General features: G+C 34.5%; 1 protein-coding gene across 1 annotated transcript in view; it reads left to right on the forward strand.

The window, feature by feature from the left end:
- GRIK2 (glutamate ionotropic receptor kainate type subunit 2) overlaps window positions 1-21197 on the forward strand; it is a 249350-nt gene that overhangs the window by 66497 nt on the left and 161656 nt on the right. The window contains exons 6-8 of the mRNA XM_063389712.1: window positions 10669-10812; window positions 12145-12252; window positions 20545-20658. Coding sequence (XP_063245782.1) covers window positions 10669-10812; window positions 12145-12252; window positions 20545-20658 — 366 coding nt within the window. The remainder of the gene's footprint in view (window positions 1-10668; window positions 10813-12144; window positions 12253-20544; window positions 20659-21197) is intronic.

A 21197-nucleotide genomic window follows, 5' to 3' on the forward strand; every position in this document is an offset into this window, starting at 1 on the left:
GACCTCTTCATGATGTGCACCAGAGCACTGCTCTGTGGTATCACACATCAGGAGAGTCACTTCAAAAGCTTACTGCTGTTCAAAAGTAAAATCTGTGTCAAGTATTTCACAGTAATGAAGCCTTCAAAAATTGTTGTGAGAACAAATCTTAATGAGAGAGAAATGAGTGGACAAGTGTTGTTTTTGCTTTAGTGACAGACTAAAGCAAAAATAGACAAAGAAAAAACTATATAGAGAAAGGGAAGTAAATAATATAGATTTAATTCTTGTTTAAAATATCAAAACAAGTCTGTTAAAAGCCTTTGGTGTAAATCAAATTAATTTAGTTAAATGTTTATGGAAGCAGCCTCTCATACATTAACTTTGTGGAAACACACTTGCAAGACGAAAACTCTTCCACATAATTTAGAAAGTCAGCAGTTCTATGGAAAACATAATAAGAAGTTATGAGAATTGAGAAGTGATTAAAAGGTTACCTATGCTTTGGCAGTCTTGTACTACTAAGTTCTCTGGTGTCAAATTTCACTGCTCCTGTGTCAGTGTTTCTAGTGAACTAGAGCTCTGTGAGATTGAGGTCCTTAAGTTTCTACACTGTATGGATAGACTGGTTCTTCTCAGATATTTCCATGTGAAGAGCTCATGCAGAAATAATTCTCTGCAGAAAAAAGTCTCTTACATGGCTTTCTTTCTGAGAAATTGGAAATAGCTATACCTCCTTGGAAATCAAAGACTTTTTGTGATTTTTATAATTGGATAATTTTTTGTTGCACTTTTAATTAAATATTAGATTAAAAAATTGTAAAGAAATCAACTTCTAATCACTTTGAGACTTTGAAATATCTACCTTTTGAGCTTTAGATTACTCAAGCCTTTCCAATTTCATTAGAATAGGTGATGAAATAGATAATCATATTAAAATGAAGAAACTACTGTCTTGCAGATATCATTTGTATGCTGCCTGCAGCCTTTAGCTATTCATGACCAGTCAGGAAAGGTTTTTCTAAACAACCATGACATTTACTGCCCTCTATGATATCTGGATTTTTTTTTTATCAAGGGCAGAAGTTAACATCTTAGATTAATGACTTCAGGAGAAACAATTTTCCTTCTATGAATATGTATCATTCCACTGTCCATGAAATTTTTAATAGGAAATAGGAGATGAAGAAAATAAGATGATAAATTTTTTAACCTGATTGGGTTTATTTCTGTGGAGGATTCTTTGCAAATTTTGATAAGACCACAACATTAAGCATCTAGGTGAAATGTGATCTTTTGTTATCTTAATTTTGTGATACTATATTTTGAGTTTTCTCACTATCCAGGGAGTATAAAAATATGTTATTTCCTGTAAATTTTCCATACCTGATCAATAATCTCTTCCATTTAATTTTAGAGACAAGACTAATGTATTGCTTTATCTGCCAAAGGCCGTTTGGTTAGGAGAGTGGTTTGTGAGTATGAATGAGAAAACTAGGAATCTTTGTGGTACTGAGGGTAAATACTTCTATATTTCCTTGATTTTCTTTCTCTTCTCTCTTCTTTCTTGTTTCTTACAGTCTGCAATTTCAGACATGGACAATGTTCTGAAAAATAAGATAAATGCTATGAAAAATATGTTTTTAAATCTTGCTTAAGCATAGTTAAGAGGTACATGTAGATTTCAGGAGAAATAAATTCTCATCAGATTAGTCAGAGACATGCAAAGAAATCCTTAAAACTTCTGTATAAGCTTGGACATATTTTTATTTTTAAATGTAGATTTAGATGCAGTGAAGTAATTTGACTGTTACTCTGATGGATGGAATCCTGATGGAGCATTGAAAAAGTTGGAAGAATATTCAGTTTTTTCAATTCCTATTTTTGGTTTAGTAATTATGAAAATTATATACTATCAGTTGGCTTTATGATATAAATATCCCTTTGAAAGTGAACTGCGCTTAGAGAGAGTTCCAAAATTTTCAGGATGGATCACTGTGTGAATTTGAACTCTGTATATAGTTACAAATTTTATTGAACAAATCAACTTTCAAATATATATTAAAAATCTATATTAATATAAAATATATATTAAAAAATAAAAAAACCTAGGAAGACTGTAGTTGGTTCTTATATTCACCATAGAGCATAGGTGCTCTTCTGGTGACAGCAATATCAGTTTGAGTTCTAAATAATAAGCTCCTGTTCCTTCTAGCACTGAATTACTACAAGTGAATTGCAAATTTTGAAAAGTTCACATACGTAAACCCCCACAACAATTTTTTTTTTTATTTTCCTTTGTTTATTTGTATAGCTTTATTTTTAATATACATTTAATGTATATACGCTTTGCTGTTCAAGGGTATGTAAGCACTTAAAATTTCAAATAATCTTTCATTGTCAAGGTACCTCTGTTCATTATCCATGGAGGATCCCATCAAATATTACTCAGCTTTTCCTGAACCACCACAATTTGAAGCTCTTCTTACATTAGGTAAATTTTTGTGGGCTGATATATTAGAACAACAGTCAATGATAGCTGCTTTTATGGGGGCAGTTTTAGAAGATAGCCCAGAAAAGTGGTGTCACAAATCAGAATGTAGTTTTTCAAACACTGAATAAATTGCCTTACTGTAAGCAGATTTTAATTGAAACTAAATGTGTCTAATGGAAATATGTCAATGTATTTAATTCTGTGCCTACTCTGTGAAGCTGGAATCAACAATTTATGAGAATCTGATTATTAGCACCAGCATCATAATATGATAAATATGTTTTTTCCTGAAATAAATATTAATTAACAGGGAAATTCATTGAAATGAAAAAGTAATTATACAGTGAAAGGCAGTTGGTGGAGGCACAATGGCAAAGAAAAAAAAAAGTAGTATTGCAAGATCAGTTTGATTTCTGTAATCTGTCTAGACTATCATCTGTATATAGCAGACAAGTTGATCAAAGATTTATGAAAAAAACAATGAAGCATCTAAAAATAGATATGCTTCTCAAAAGAAGCAGAACCAAAGCAAAAATTCTGCAAATCTCTAAACAATCTCAAAGTCGAAAATATCCCCACGTAAAATGCCTACTTTTAAAATCTAAAAAAAGATTGATTTTTCTAAGTTGCAGGTTAGCAGTGTGTCTTTTAATACCTTTTTTTAATATATTACTGATTTTAAAGTTAGTTCAAAAGAAAAAAAATTACTTATTTAGAACAGAGCCAGAGGACATAAATTAATAAAAGAATTATAAAAGACTGACATAAAGCAGAATTCTATTCTGAAATAAATTTATACTCTTTCATGAGTCCCTTATGTTTTATACTGCTTAACAATTTGTTTTCTCCTGCAAACATGGACTTTGCAATGCTGTACATATAATCATCATTTTGCTGAAGATATTAAAGTCTGTATCCTTAGTCCTTTCTAAAATAAGAGAAATTTAAAGCAGGAGAAGGAAGTTTATCATGAATACTCATAACTCTTTTATCTGCATTCAAAATCATCAATATACATTTATTTTTGTCATTTTACCTACAAAATTTGAAGATATGAAAGCTCTGAAATCCTCAAACATTGTGCTATTTTTACAGGATACAAAAATAGAATATTTAGACATTCATTCTTCAGAATGTGTGGGGTTTTCACTCTATTTTTGGTCAGATTTACATTTAATCTCTGTGTTATATTAGCTTTATGCCTCTCATTTCCATTGCCAGGTGTACTTTCTTGTTGCACGTGGTTACAAAGGCATTCACGGTGTATGCTGAGTGGGATCTTTCTGTAATTAGTTATGAATTGCTCATGCAGAAGGACTTTTCGTGTGGTGTGATAAGTCTTGAATGCTGAGCGAATATAATAGCAGCAGTCAGGTCTTTATTGTGGATGTGGTTGATGGAGTTGCAGTGATCACAATCACATTGATTTTTTGAACTTGAGAACAGATGAAAGGAAATAGACTACCAAAGACCAAATAATGACCCATTGTTCCTTGTAATTAGGTTTTTGCTATCTGTCCCTAAGGTATATAAGAGTGTGATGGGGTATTTTATTGGAAAAAAAAAAAAAAAAAAAAAAAAAAAAAAAAAAAAAAAAAAAAAAAAAAAAGCTGATACCATAATTTCTAAAGTTCAGATGGAATGTTGAGAAACTGTTTCAGAATATCTTTCAGCTAAAAATGTTATATTAGTTTTTAAGGATATGTACAAATATATATATATGTATGCATGTATATGTATATATATACATATAAATCTATAAAGCTTAAATAAAAACATCATAACATCTTGTTCCTAATTGTATATTATAAGAACATTCTGCAGAGAGTTGACTTTTGCAAGCAATGCACAGAAGGTAATTTTATTGTTGAATTAGTAGAGTTTATGATGTGATGAGGCATCTGCAGGATCTTGTGCAATCATAGAAAATAGAATATGTAAGAAAAACATTAGAAATTAGAAATTTATTTTTTTACTTTCCTCCCTCCCCTTTGTATTTATTACATTATTCCAGATAAATGCAGATCACCATGTAGGCTGAATAATTTATGGTGTGGCTGCAGAGGGGCTTCTGTCCCAGCTCAGGTGGTATGAGTGGCTGGTCAGACAGGGAAGTATTCTTAACAATACTTATTCCCTTAAAAGAAATTTACTCTCATAATTAAGATTTATGCTTTTGCTTCACAAGAAGGACAAGGTGTCCTCATCAGAAAAAAAACCTCAAAATGTTCCTATTCACTTCAGGTTGTATTTTAAACCTTTAACATTTTATTTGCTAAAATGGAATTCTGGTCTCCAATCAAAGGTCAAGCAGATGGGAGAAATACTGCTGCTGTTCTTATTTCAGGGAAAGCTGTGTTTAAATTACTTGCTAAACAGATTTTCTGTGTCTATTTCTGACAAAATTTCAAGGTATCCAAAAGTTTCACCTGCAATAAGTTAAAATCAAGCTGCAATAAGTGGCTACCCACCTAACTCATTTTCATATATTTCCAGCTTTTTAACACCTAAATATCCAATTAAATGACATTAGTATCTAAGAATGTTCTGAGAGATGAATAAACTTCTAACACTTCAAGCTTTTATACCAGGAAATACATGTTTATTCTGTCAATGAAAGAATGTATATTCTTTCCTATATAATGACAGTGCAGTGACAAGAAATGTGGAAACCATATCACTATCAATTGGAATGCTTTTCCTAGTCCTTTTTTCCCCTTGGCATTTTCTAAAAATTTGTCATTTTTCATGTTCCACTTTGCTATTTCTCTTCGAATTGGACATCAAACTAGGAGGCATAGAGGCAAAAGAGGAAATCCTTACTTCTGCCTTTTTGTGTAAGAAAAAGTTACACTTTAAAATATAAAATTACCTGACTAGTTAACTTCTTCTAGATTAAAAAAAAAAATAAATTTGTTAGTGTAAAGGTTTTTTTGATAATACATGAAATAAAAAAAATTGCTTTGTTTGGATGTTAACTATTTTGGTGATGGGGAAAATAATTTGCATCTGTTTTGTCTCTACTTAAAATCACATACACATCTGTGTAAACCAACCCCTGTTAAAATTCAGCAGACCACTAAATGTTAAAAATAATTTAAGGAGCTCTGTATTATTTAAAATACCAGAATATTTGGAAAAAAAAAGCTAACTGATTTTTTTAAAAGTTAGATGAACATTGTTTATAGCTTACTGGTGCTCATATCTTGTTCCCTATTGGAATGGATTTTTGGGGTGAAAAAGTATATCTGTACTCTTTTCTTAATTACACCCCAGAGTGGAGTTAGGAATGTGTCAAGAAGTAAGAAAACATGAACATTAATAAGCATACAATGCAATTTAACAGTTCATAAAACAGTAAAATTTAATCCGAGGCTGAGAGATTTATTAAATCTCACTTAGCAAAATGGTTTTGTGGGATGTGTTAGCAAGTGAAAATTAAGTGAAATGATTTCAGGGGCAATAGATTTTATTAGTGAGGAGGGGAGGAACTAGTTTTGCAAGCCATTTCTTCTTAATTTCATTCACTTGTTATAATTGCCTTGAGTGTGGGAGAACTTTCTGTGAGTAGTAGTAGTATGTTTGATCTCTGGCATTTGTGTGCATAATGTTGCATTTGTCAGGCATCATCTAACTGAAATGTCTTTTGTTGATGGGCTTGTGCAGAAGTTCTTCTAATGGTTGTTAAGGGTATTTAAATCTAATACGATTTAAGCCTCTATCAGTAAGATAAAATTACTCCTATTGGGTTTAAAAGGGCTTTTTTGTTTGTTTTGTAATATTTCTCATCCATGCTTGGTTTCTGTGTTCTTTAGCACATTTGGGAAAGACAAATTTCTTACTTTAATATTAATCTCTTGTTCTGGACCTTGAAAAAGTGTCTTTGTAGAGCTGATTTGAAGGTAGAGTGTGGAGACATCTGATCAAGAATATGTGATGAATTGAGCAGAGTGATATTGGTACCACATTATATGAGAATTTGGGGGAGAAGTTCTTATGTTACTCTGTTTCATGGGTTAATATCACATTGTCCTAACAAAATTCAAGATCTAGCCCTTAAAATTTTCTTATAAAAAGTTAATAGAATCTATAACAAAAAAACTACAGCATTTTGTAAGTAAAAATATTCTTAATTTCTTTTTATATGTAACCTATCATTGTTTCTGTGTTTTATATCCAGTAATTTTTAAATTCAACTTTTTAATGTTTTGTCAAACAGGACAAAGTTTAAGGAAGGTGATAGTGCCAGTAATGAGGCCTCTCCTGCACTGTAGGTAGTCTTTGCTTCTTGACTTCTAAGTGTTGTCAGACTTTTCACACATCATTTTTTTAAGTTGTTCAGAAGAAAAGGAAGCAGAGGCAGCTTCTACAGGAAAATCAGTCTTCAAAGGAAAATAATGTTAATACAAAAAACCCCACCTTGGACAGAGGCCTATTTCTGTTCACTGTGCTCACAATGGAAATAACTTACAATATAAGAGTAATATGGGGGAAAAATGAAAAGCAGATGGTAGAACAAAAAAAAATGGAAGTGTTTTGTTTGTTTATGAAATATGAATATTCAAGGTTTTCTAACTAATAATTACGTATTGTGTGTTAAATTGTCACTAAATATAAAAGAGTAATTCTCAAAAGAGAAGTACTGCTTCATAGACTAAGGTGAATATAGTATATTTTTGATGGTTTTGAAATGAGAAAGTCTTCCACTGTAAATCTTACTGTGCAGTGACGCCTAAGTAATGTTCTTTTTCCCGAAAATGGTTATGCTGGGGAGGGAGGAGATTTGACTAAGTTGTCTTGTTCATTGCACCTCCTGTATCTACTACTTGCTCAGGCTCTTAGATTAAAGAAGAACAGCTGCTGTTCTTACTCTCCAAATTGTACTAGGCCATTTCTGTCCTTCATAAACCTGACTACAAATAGGCTGGATATATTTGGAGTAGGAAAAAAACCCCAAATCCAACAACCTGACTTTGTATCCAGTGTTCTGTCCAGGACATTACTCTTGTAATGTGTAAGAGATAAAATACACTTTGTAAAGGCCAATGGAAAATTCCTTCCTTATGGAACATGCTCGGCCTTGAGTAGTTACACTTCTTTTGCCAAATGGGAATGGAACATTCTCATTCTGTTCTAAAGTCTTGGAAGGGCAAGTGCCATAAATACAAACATAGCAAGGAAAGCTCGTTGCAGTATGAAATGAGCATGTTAACACTTAAACCAGTGACCACAGTCAGTCTGAATTAAGTTTGTTTCATATGATACCATGAAATTCAGTCAGTAACAAATCATTTATTGTATATGATGAAATAAGATTCACAATGGATTAAAGACTCTATATGAATTGCTTTTAATGTGTTCGTACTTTTACAAGGACTATGTCAATAAAATGTGAAAGTTTTCTTTCACTTCTATGCATTTATTGAGTGCTTTTGTCATGGTCACCTAGGAAACAAATGCAGGTTTACATTTGTGAGCATTTGCAGGTTCGTTTCATTCTTGATGCAGCTAAGGAAGTCAGACCTGAAAGAACTTAAGAATCACTTTAATTAACACACAAAGTTTTTCAGAGTACATAACTGACCATTAGCCACTATAAACAGTTTGACCTTTTAAGTGCAGTTGGATTTATCTCACAAGGATAAAAGTTTACTGACTAAAGATAGGAAGACAAAGATAATCTTGAACAGAATAATGATCTGCATATGAAAAATTATAAGCTATTCTACTTACAGTAGTAATATTATTCAGATAATTTGCAGGTAAAGATAGCATAAGAACCAAAATGTAATGAAGTATATGCATACTTTACTTATCATCAGAATAAGCTTGCTTGCAGAATGCTATGCATTAAGTTAACTGTGCAATATCTCCCACTGAATTTTTTAATGAGCCAATTCTGTTTAATACAGAACTGATTAGAGAATAAGAATATTATATATCAAAGTTAATTTTTTACTTCTGTTGTAGTTTGAATAGGACATTTTCTTCTAGAATATTTAAAGAGCTTTGAAAATACTTTTCAGACTTTTAAAAATAATTTTAGCACCATATTTGCCTTTGTATGAAAATCTAGATATATTTAATTTATTATGCGATTGTAATTGTATATTATACCAGTAGTAACTGGTAGAGGCAAATTCAGATTTATCCATCTGATATGACAGAACTTGTCAACTGAGTTATGGATATGACACTCTTGCATTTTCTTCCTCATTTGCTTTGTTTTTGATAAATATATTTTGACAACATTTTCAGAATCACAGAATCATAGAATGTTAAAGGGTTGGAATAAACTTAAAAGATCATCTAATCCCAACCCTGCCTGCCATGGACCAGGTTGCTCAGAGTTCCATTCAAAGCAGCCTTGAACACTTGCAGCAATGGGAACATCCACATCTCTGAGTAACCTCTTCCAGTGCCTTACAACATGTATCTGCTGGAGCTTATCATGTGCTTTTGACATCTTTGGGTGGTTTTGTCGTGCTACAGATTTCCACTTCAGTGGCTTATAGAATTTAACAGAAAGTCATGTTGTTCTGCATCTGGCATGATGTCCATTTGGTTCCTTCTGACGAGTCTTAACAGTTCTGTGTACAAATTTGTATCTAATTTATCAGTTAGTGCTGGTGTTGAATTTCTGATTGCGTCTTTGTGGGCTATATTTTTGCTGAAGTCTCACAGCAATTTCAATTTCCCTTCATTGGTACAAGGACTACAGTTTTAGAAGTTAAATTGATTTAAAAACCAGTTTGCATTTCTGGGCCAGATTTATGTATTGTACTTATTGTGAAGTTTATTTAAAAAGCTGTTGTCTAGACTTCAACTGCTGCCAAGTCTTGCTTCTAGAATATTAAACTTTGCATGACGCTTACTCAGCATGTCATTCCAACTTTTTGGTGTTCCACTGACTCCTTGTCAAATATCAGCTTGCCTTAAAAGCACTTTAATGCCTTGAAGATAATGAACAATTTGGCAGCAAAAATATTTTCTGACTGATTTGGAGCCCCTGAATAAACTGCTTGGAGTCTGAGATCATTGAAGCCTCTTATACTGGCTATTTTAAAATTAGAATTTATTTCTGTTTGAATTCTGAAATCTCTCCTTGGCAGAGCCATTTAAATGTGAACATATATTTTTCTCTTTAACAGCAGCTTATGGGCTATAATGGTAGAACATTTTTGCATTTTTATGTTTGATTTTATTTTAAAGAGCCTTGGGATGCCTTTGCATGAAAGGCACTATATAAGCTGTATTTTTTCTATTGCATTGTATTGTATTGTGACAAGTGCAATAATCTCCAGGTTCCCTATCCATTAAAGAACTAATTTCACAGCTCACTAATTACGTGAATGAGAAGGGGAAATAGTCCTTTTTCTCTAAGGTATGCAGAGCAGATGGCATGGCACTCATTTCCACCAGCTGAATCTAAGGTCCTCTCGTGCTTTTGGTTCCAAGGACTATCAGGCCTCTGTTTACCAAGGAGAACAGGAGAGAGATATCACTTTCTTGTACAGCATGACAGTGTGTACTGAGAGACTCTCTCTGTCCTTTGCTAATACAACCTTACTTAGCAAACACTACATCTATGTCTGTTTGTTTAGGATGGGACATGAAAACTATAACAATAATGTGCATTTTGACGTAATTCTAATCTGATTGACAATACTGAATGGTTCTGCCATAGGCATTTGAACTGATGCATATTAAAAATTATTAATTAATCAGTTGAGTACTGTTGGGATGGAATCTTGTCTGTAATGTCAAAACAAAAAAACCTACTTCCTGAACTTGTACATTTTCCTTTATAGCTAAGTTTTTATCAATTTGTTCCCTTTTTTCTCTTGCATCGCTCATGAAAATAACCAACCTGAATCAAACATGCACACAGTGATTTATATAACTCCCTAATGTACAGCTTTTTAAAGTAACATGAGTCATCAGATGCCAGTGTACTCCCATGATCCTGAAAAGTAGCTATTGGAGCCCTTTTTACAGCATTAAAAAGAGAAAAGCTGAGACTGACTGAGGATCCCAACATAACTCATGTATGACTTGGCAGCAAGGCTACGTTTTGGGGCGCTGCACGGGGAACTGGACCATTTTCCCCTTTGGCAGAGCGGTCGGTGTTTGCTGTTTCCCTGTCCCGCGCGTGCTTTGCGCTCACGCCCTGCTGTGGTTGGCTCTGGTTCCAGACGGACGCGGCGCTGATGTACGACGCGGTCCATGTGGTGTCGGTGGCGGTCCAGCAGTTCCCGCAGATGACCGTCAGCTCGCTGCAGTGCAACCGCCACAAACCCTGGCGCTTCGGGACGCGCTTCATGAGCCTCATCAAGGAGGTAAGCCGCTAACAAAGGGTCCTGCCCCCCTGCCTTCTTTTCTCCCAGTTCCCATTTTCTTTTGCTTTAACTCTGTTTGGTTCCTGCCCGTTTTTTTTCAGTAGGTGGTCATCTCCCATCTTGTTATGTGTAAGGAGTTTAAAAAGCAAGACATCATTTTTATTTGAAAGTCAGTTTTCCTGAAGTATTACTTGGAAAAAATATATATGGAATGGTGAAATAACTGCATTCTAAATAAAACTAATTCTTGTAGATAGCATGGTCTGTGTGGAGCGTTTGTGGCTTAAAAACCCGAACACCTAAAACTCTAAACTGTAGACTGATTATGAGAAATTCAGCAACTAAATATTGGCATAAGTTGAAGGGGCCAGGAATTAATTTTACTTCTTGGTTTAAATTAATTTTTTTCTTCATTTTCTTTGGTGAATTTCTATATGGTTCCTTGACTCCCCAAGACGCTGTATAGATGCTGATAGTGATAGTAAAGCTAGGAGATTGAAGGTGCTCAAGGTGAACACTGATTCAAATCTCTCATACTGTAACTCCTAATACAGTGTTTCTCAATCTCGATATGCTAAATATTATGATGAGGAAAATTATTTGCAATGGAACGTATTTTTTTTTCAATTATGATTCCTTCTATGATGATAATTTTATTTCCCACATTTCCTCTCCTACTTTGTATAATTTCAGAACTAGGGTAGATTTTGAGTTGTGAAAAAATGAAGCTATTGCACTTTATTAAAAGTCAGGAATAAGCTGAGGAAGGCTGGCTCACTGACCTCAATTCTTGCTGTCTCAGTGTAGTTTCAGGGGAATCAACATCTTACAAAAGTAAGCCTTTATTTCAATGAAATTTACTCAGAAAAAAAGTCCAGAATTAATGAAATAGCTTGAGGACTGGGGAGGAGGAGGTATGTAGGGAAGCAGAAGAGGAAATGCATGCATGAATGATGGAGGAATGAAAATAAAGCAGCCTTTCATCTCATTCAGTAGAAGAGTCTGTTGCCCGCCACGGAAAGTTTTAAGAAAAATGTCTATGAAGACTAAAAGAAAGTTTGATTTCATTGGCAAAAAATAAATACAAAATACTTAAAAACAAAAATCAGCCACAAGGTAAATTGTAAATAATTATTTATGTAAATAAATAATTAAATTTATTTTAATATATATTTATGTAAATAAATAATAATAAAATTATTTATGTAAATAATTTTATTTACATAAAATTAATAAATAATGATCCCATTTTGACAGGAGTAGGTTGTCCTTTCTGGAAAAAATAAAGGAAGAGGTATTTATTTCTAGAAACTGTTTTTTCTTTCTCCATAGGCCCACTGGGAAGGCCTCACAGGCAGGATAACTTTCAACAAAACTAATGGCTTAAGGACAGATTTTGATTTGGATGTCATCAGCCTCAAGGAAGAAGGTCTTGAAAAGGTGTGTAAGACATTTGCCTCCAAGGAGGTGGGAAACAAAACAAAACAAAACAAAACTCACCCCCTAAAACCATTTACAATAGTATTTCATGTGTTACATAAAACAGTGTACCTGCTCTCAACTCAATATCTCTATAAGTGGTACTAAAAAGTTAAGAAGTGATATCTTGACTGATTTAGCTGTCTTCTGACATAAATATTTCCTTCACAGAGGTGAAGTGAGAGACCAAAGAATTGGGAAATCCTCTTTCCGTGGAGCTTAATATTGTCTATGTTTGAGCTTAGGAAGCATGTACAGACATTTGGCCTGCCTGTGTGACACCATCATGATCTGAAATCATATTATCTTCCCTTCAGCCATCTTACCATGAAGAGGCAATTGCAGGAAGCTACAGTGTCTCAGATTGTTTTGATCAGCAGGCAAAGGTTTTCCAACTTGCATCTGCCTTGTAGTTTGCATTTAGATATCTGGTGTTCAGTGTTCTGTAAGAACTATATTTTCAGATAAAAGTTCTATCAGCTATTGCCCCAAGGTGATAATTGTGTGCACAAATAAAAACAGAACTGAAGGGAAGGGACCATAATGCAGAATTGCATTTTCTTTCTTCTATAAATCACTGAATGGAAAAGTTAGCATAAACAACCTGTTCTCCCAAATTTTGCTTCTAGCAAAAGACTAGACTAGCTTTGGAGTATTAATTTTCTCTTACTGGAAAGATTTGTAAAAGCTCAGAAACCATGAGCTTGTCTTGAAACACTTACATAGGTAATAACATTTTTGTTGTCCAGTGGAAAACCTGTGATTCAAGAACTAAACTATATTTTAAAATGTTCAGCACTACACTGTACATTTCTCCTATGAAGTTTCCCATGAAATGAGCTCTGGCAACTTAGTGGGGGAAAAGAGTATATAGTAATGATTAGACTTGAAAAGTAAATTAGTATTGTGTGCAAGTAGAACAGGTACAGTGCAACCTGTCTTTCTTACTGGAAACAGATATGGAAGAACTGATGTCATGGTAATAACTAAATAAATTAGTAATGCTGAAGAGTTTGCATGTAAGTGACAGCTGTTGAAAATGAGGAAAGGAAATCTTTGTTTTCTAAATCACCCTAAATCCATTTAGGATGGTCTTAAGAACATTAGGTGGCATTTGGGAACCACAAAGCAACATGAGATATCTGGAAAATAAAATCTCAATTGACAATACACTAAGAGATATATACACCAGTGAAAATATAGAGATAAAGAGAAAAAGGTCTACAGAGAAACATGGAAGACAATAAAATTCAACAGGAAATACAGTAGTACTTTAAAACATATAATAGAAAAAAGGAACTTGGGAAATAGTTATATTGAAAATTAAGTAAGAGACAAAACCAGAAATAATTGTTGAAGCATCTAGATATTTAAAAAACCCAGTACCTGTTTGATCTGTATGTAAAGATTTTCACAGAAAAGAAAGATACTTTTACTGCTTTCATGGCTTATTTTGGTCATGTGATAAATGGAAGTCATAGTATTATTTTTTTCACCAAAAAGTGTTGACAATCTTTGGAATGAATAGAAAGAATCAGTTACTGTATATGAGCAAAACCAGAGCAGTTTCTCTGGGGTATAAGGAGATGAGATTAGGAAAAGGAAAATTCAAGTATATGCACATTTGATTGAATTGCTCACTAAACATATGGAATGTACGGCATAGTTTACTGAGAAATCAATGCCCACAGAGAAATGTTTCTCTTTGAACAAAACTTCATTTTTCTGAAAGAATGCAAATCTTTTCTTGAATCCAGAGTAAATGATTACCTTTTTCGAGCAGGACACTTCCTAGTAGAAAGAGTACATTATAGCAAGTTCTTTTATTTAAAAGACCTGTCTCAAAGTTGGGATTTTTTCCTCTAAGACTAAATTCTGTTAAAGCTGTGATGAGTCACCCTTCTCTCAGTCCCCTTCCTCCCTCCACACGTGTACTCCATCTCTCTATATCATACTCTCTCTTCTTCTTTCTGCTACTCGTTCCTTTCCTTCCATCCTCTCCCATTCCTTAGTCTCTCCCTCCAGACCCTCCCTGCCCATTTCCCTTTCCATCTAATCTCTCTCCCTTGTACCTATTAGTCTCTTTCCGTGCAGTTTCTCCCTATTTTCTTTTTTCCTTCAAGAGCCTTTTTACATCTTTGTCCTTATCTGGTATGTTTTCAATGGTCTTCCCAAACCATCTTCTCACACATCTCTCTCTGTATTGTAAGAGTTCCTGAACAGTTTTGGTTTGGTTGGTTTGTTTGTTTTTTTTTTTTTTTCCTTTCTTTTCTTCTGTGGAAGAAAATCCTTCCACTTAGTGGGCTGAGAAAAAGTGGAGACATAAGAATCCTGTGCACCATAATATGTATGTCATGTTTCCATACTGTAAAATGTTATTATCTCTTCTTACCTCTTTCCAAATAAGGGAGAAATATTTCTTTTGTCAAGGACAACAACTCAACAATTTCACGAAGAGAAAAAAAAATTGATAGAAGGAAAAAAAGAGAAAGATTTATTGTGAAGAATTGCTAAAAGATATATTTTTTTTAACTTAGATTTTGTAAAAATATGGCCTAGATAAATTACTGGGTTAGTATACTGTCATGGGTTAGCACTGGCCAGATGTTAGTGCACCCATGAATATATGTTTTTTCTCTAACAACTCCTGTGGGATGTGATCAGGAACAGAGCAGAGCAGGCTTAAATCTTGAAAACAAAAAAAACCCACCAAAACTTTATTAATTACATAAGAACAGGGACAGAAATACTCTTAAACACACACAGAGACAGAAATAAAAACTTCTTAGAACATTTCTTCTCCCAGTTTCTACCTCCCCACCCATCACTCTTCACAGACTAACCCCTGGGTTTTAGATCAAACAATCACCACTCAAAAACAAACTAATCTTCAATTCAGCAAGGGAGAGAGGAGTCTCTCTCGCACCACAGACTGTTCCTCAGAAAACACGGGTCCACCCCTTATGTGTTTCCATGTCACCCATAGCACCGCCCGGAGAAGTCTGCTAAGGTGACTCTCTCTTTTTCCTATGTCCAGCGCTCTCACCGCTGTCTCATAGGCCACAACTACATACAGGGCTTTTTAAGGATGCTGCATGCCGAGCTCTCCCCTTTTCACCCAGGGGCCGGGGTTCCAGGAGCAGGTCTGCCCTGAGGGCAGAGGGCGCCACCTCACCCTCCCCCTCTTTTCTCTGCTCGCTCCAACTCTTCAAGTGCCAGTCACTGTAGCAAAAGCAAGGGGCAGCTGTATCTACCTAAAAATGCAGTTTATGTTCAAAAGAGACTTAAGTTCAGTCCATGGCTGACATTATGCAAGAAAAGTCCAGCTCCAAGGCTACTCCTCTCATTCTTCCATCGAGTTCCTTCCAATCATGCTTTATCATCTCGGTCCCTGGCCGCTTCCCTCTCTCTGAAAACCACCAGTCATGAGAATCAATGTCTAAGAAAAGTTTCTTTCTGCCAAGCAAGGGTTAACAGTTTCTTCTCGGCAGGGTGCTGCAGGCGGAGGCATTCCCAGGCTGGGCAACCCCCACGTGGCTGGGCACCTTCTCCCGGAGTTTGGGGGGGAGGAGGGGGGTGAGCACACACAGAAGGCACTTCCACAGTTTTCCACCCCTCCATCCTGGACGGGGCAGCTCAGTTCCAGTTCTGTCCCTTCTCCCCCCCCCCCCCGGGGGGGCTCCGGCTTACCTGAGCCAACCACGTGTTTCCCCTCCCCCACCCAGCCTCGTGGCCAGGCGGGGGAAGGAGACTAGAGATGTCTCTCTGCTGAAAACCCGGATCCGAAAAGAGGCCGAGCCCCTCAGACTCCTGCTTTTAACTCTTTGTGTCCTCAGAGGCGTGTCCAAACCTCTGAGTGACCAACCCAGGTGCCAGCAGAAAAGCTGATCACTGATTGGACTGCCCACATCCCCCTGGAGGAATTCACCTCCCCCCCCAACCACGACATATACCCAGTATAAATGGGAAATTACCTGAATCATGTGTTATATGTTCAATGACTGGTAAAGTCAGTGACAACAGAACAATTCCTCACTGATTTTAAAAAAAATGTTGTGCGCGATCCCAGATTTCACGTAAAATACTTGTTCCTGAAACTCTTGAATGAGAGGTGATAATCAGGCATCAGTCAATAAGAAGTATGTGTTTCCAAATAAAATTTCATGTCTGCCAAAAATTATAGGTCCTTGTAAGATGAAAATGACAAAATTAAGAGATGATTGGAGTGCTGCTAATATAATATACCACAAAATCTTATTACAGTCACTTTGGACAGACCGAAACTCTATTCATGATTAAGCACAGTGACAATCCAAAACTGTGACACTCCAATATAATAAACGATAATTTAAATTGCAGTCAATCAGTCTTTATACTGAGGCTGCATTGTGAGGAAAATTATTTTATACTTCAAGGAGATAACAAATACCTGCATTTAATATTTTGATGTGGAAATTTGTCACAGGAGAAGAATCATATATCCTGAATAAGAGATGTTACAACTGGCTTGAAGCCTTGCTGAGAAACCTTCACATAGGATGAACATAAATGACACAAAATTAGTTATAATTCATTGTTTAGCATATCAATGTAAGAACTTGTTCTATTTTGTATCTTTAATAATGATCTAGGAAAAAAAGTAAATAGCATAAAAAACAGGTTTTGTAAGAGAAGAAAAAAAAAAAAAGAAGACAGTAAATCTGTGGGATCCAGAAGTATTGAAGTATTGTTATTAATGTTATATTGGCAAAGAAGGCATGAATATTAATATTACTGAAGAAAGTAAAATAAATTAATCAGTTTGCAAATGGCAAATACAGAAATATGAAGAAACATTATGATTCTTAATGGAGTATAATTATTTCTTTGGTGTAATCACCACTAATACTAAGTATTCCACAAAAGTAAATAAAGAAGGTATAGATAGATTTGCAACTCTTTGAAAGTTGAACATGGCTCTGCTTCTTGCTGCTTAGTCAGTGGGTAGCACTGCAGAAAGGCAATGATCCTTCCTAACACAATGCTTGTGGCACTTCACTGTGAGTCATATTCACAATTTTGATTGACTCAGAGCAAACATAATGTTAATTTTCTCAGGAGAACGTTGAAGAAAAATCAAAAAGAATAGCACTTGAAAGTATACTTATCTATTCATGAAGATAAATCACTTTTCAAACATGCTGAAGTAAGAAGGTTACTGAAGTTGTGTGACTAGCATCTCATGAGACTGAATCTCAGTAAAGTGCTCTAGAGCATATATAAACTCAGCAAATATTAAGTTTTGAGAGTGTACAGTACTTCTTTTTATGAGGGAGGGATTGTGAAATATTTTGATAGTTCTGGCCAGGACAGAGTTAAATTCTTTCTATAAGCTTGTATGGGGCTGTGATTTGGATTTGAGCTGAAAACAGTGTTGGTAACACAGGAATGGTTCAGCAATTGCTGAGCAGTTCTTATACAGAGCCAAGGCCTCCTTAGCCTGCAGAGCTACAAAGTGATTTGGGGTGGAGATGTCCAGCTGGGTGGGAATATCTAATTTTGAGGGACTGCAGCAACCTAATAGCTGCCTAGAAGACAAATATGTGGAAGTTTGGATGAAAGTTTTCAACCATTCACGTGAATTTGGCAAATTGTATTCCATGTCCTTGAGGACCACTGAAATTACTGTTACAGAATACTCTGATATTCAATGATGAATGTAGCTCTTGGAATGGTTTCAACTTAAATAAGCCGATTCTTGCCTAAGCTGATTCTCTCTATCACTTTTCTTTGTCTCATTGTGGAGCACATGTTCATGGGGACACCTGGTTTAGATCCTGTACTTTGGATAATAAGTATTAAAATATTCAGATTGGCATGGTCACTTCAGAGTAGTTTAGCCATTTAGGGGAATTGGAAAGAATAATAGGAGATTGAGGGCTTGACAATATAGCCAACATTTATAATATATTTACTGTGTGAACATTCTCCCTAAAGTGTATAAATGAATACTTGTTTCACTTTTCAAGAAAATTTGTAAGTTTGTTTAAAGCAAATATACAATAAAAATTGTGCTTTTTCTACACTTCTGGGATTCAAACCTTTCTAGTAAAAACACATTGGTAATTCTGTTCAGTTCAAAAAACTACTTAAAAATTAAAACGCTTTGCTGAAACAAATAGAAAATCATTAACTCGCTGCATTGTATTTGCACAAGTTTTCTGTAAGAAGCAGCTTTGAAAATATATTTGTGTGATTTGAGAGCTAAACATATCAGTAGCATATAATAACCTGTTGTGCAAATTGTTGGGTTTGAGCTCATCAACAAAGATAACCCAAAGAAAGTCTAATTTTAAACCTCTGACTTTTGGTCCATTTCTTAGATTTTTGGTTAACAAAAGCAGCCGCAAAAGAACAATCAACCTAATTTAGAAAATCAATGCATCAATTTATCAAGACAGAAGTTTCTTTTCAAAGTAATTCTGTTGATAATTGTTATAGGTCTGCAGTATGTTAAGTCTCTAGTTAGATAAATCCAAATTCCAGCAGTTAATATTCTTTTGCTTGTGGTTGTGACTATGTTAAAAAGTAGGAGAGGAAGTATTTTAGTTAGCAATGTCTTACCTTTTGCCAATATAAATTTGAATTATAAACATGAATTTGAGCTAAGCAAATTATTTAATAAATTTAGGATTTGAAAATTGATCATATAAGATGGTGGTGTTTCCTCTGAAATTTTTGTGCTACTTGTGTACCTGAAGTTACATCTCATAGAGGAAATTAGTTCAGCTTCAGTTATTCAGAAACAGGCTCAAGTTCTGGTCTTTGTCATTCCTCATTATTCTACTGTAGTTTGGTCTTTGAAGTAAAGCAAGCACTTTGATTGTCATAATTAGCAGAACACTGCAATTAAATGTGAGCAACCCTTTCGGAATTTCTTGATTGTGACCAAGCTTCAAGGCTGAACATTTTGTGTTTTCTGAAAGCCTTTCAATTTATCAAGTCAAATTGTATTAAAACAGTAAATGAAAGTGAGGTTTTTTGGTAGCAAGGCTTGATTTCAATACTTTGAAATGATGTGTTAGATATTATTTTCCAATTGTGTTTCTGAGACACACATATTCTTTCTTCCCTTTGAGATTCTTTGATCAGTTTATGAGGTACTGAATGGCCAAGTTCAAAAGAGTGACTTCTTGGAACTGAGGGTTAAGCAAGGAAGACAGACAAAATATTTAATCCTGTGGAACAGAAAATTGTAGAAAAAGAGTTCAGATTTGTATTTTCTTTATTACAGGCTCCACTGGTTCATGCTCTGCTGTAATCTCAGTTTTAGAAATGGAACTCTTTTTATCCACACTACATTGCATCCTAAACTTACTTTACAGCCCTGTGGCAACAGATCACTTAAAAGTATACAAACAATCTCTCAGGACTGAGTTGAAAAGACAATTTAAAATTTAGGTGTGTTTATATACCTACATATATATGTTTGCCATGAATCCTTACGGATTTTTTTAAATTTTTGTCTGGGTTTAGTTTTAAAGTATCTTTACCTTGTATTATAAAATACTTGTATTTCCTTGTATTATAAAAATTCTGATTTCTAAAATGGATAGTTAAAATTACCATTTTAGTTGTATAGAGATGAAAATGCAGATAAATTACAGATAAGTCTCTTTACTTACTACTTAGTATGTAAGTCTGTCCTTGACTTGAACCTTGAAGCACAACCTTGGGTGTTCTTACTTAGATAAAAATCATATAGACTTTATTTCAAAGTATAAAATGTCAAAATACTCATGTGTGGAAGATTTATCTGTAAATGAATTAAGTTATTGCACTTAAGTTTCTGTCTTCTCCATTCCTTTTTCCCAAAAAGATATTTTGTCCTGCTGTTCTCTCTGATCACAGAAAAGGGTAAATCCTTTTGTAGAGACAATGCTCTCTGCTCTGCAAATGAATTTCTGCCTGTTATCTTGAGATGTGGTTTATGTTGAGACATGGAAAATTAAGTAGTAAGAGTAGATTTAGATATTCTTTATATCATTTTTACACCTAATGTCACACTACACAAAACATAATTTGAGATATTGTTAATTATATTTTAAATAAGTAGACTTTGAAGGTATTGACAGAGAAAAATGTAGAAAATTTAGTAATAACTGTTAGCAATCAAATCTTTTTCCCCTGCAGCAATCTGTTTTTACTTAAAGTTTTTCTAGATGCTGAAATGTAACTCGTGGGCGATTTACACAGTAATTTACTGTTTTATAGGTTGGAACTTGGGATCCATTGAGCGGCCTTAACATGACAGAGAACCAGAAAGGGAAACCATCAAACATCACAGATTCCCTGTCCAATCGCTCTTTAATTGTTACTACCATCTTGGTAAGCAATTGTATTGGCTTTTCTTGAAATAGTTATGCAGAAAAACTGACAGAATGGGACACGCCAATTGCAATAGTAATGAACAGTCTGAAGGGTGCGTTAGCATTACTTAGAATTAACTTAGAATTACTTGGAATTTATGATGTCATGAATGAACTCCAGTTGATAAGGTAGTCGTGGATGTTTACTCTTAATTGTGAGCAAGTTATTCCAATTCTGGAGTTCTGTTATTTGATTAGTAATTTTTCTTATTATTTACTAAAATGTTTTCTTCTTTACAAAGCTGCTTTTTTCAGTGCCATTTGAAAGGACAAAAGATAATTACCTAAAAAATGGATTTTGTCTGCTAGCCTGATGATTTTAGCCAGCAAAAATTTCTTGCTTTTGTTTGCAGCTCTAACACCTCAAAAGAAAGTACGAAGTGTTTAACACTTATTTAACATCATTAGTACTCTGTTATTGAGATGAAATTTTTAGTCATACAGATAATTTAATTGATTTGTCCTTTGAACTAGAGCAGAAGAAACAATTTGAGTAAC

The sequence above is a fragment of the Prinia subflava genome, chromosome 2 (assembly GCF_021018805.1).
Source record: "Prinia subflava isolate CZ2003 ecotype Zambia chromosome 2, Cam_Psub_1.2, whole genome shotgun sequence".
In the NCBI taxonomy this organism is placed as follows: Eukaryota; Metazoa; Chordata; class Aves; order Passeriformes; family Cisticolidae; genus Prinia; species Prinia subflava.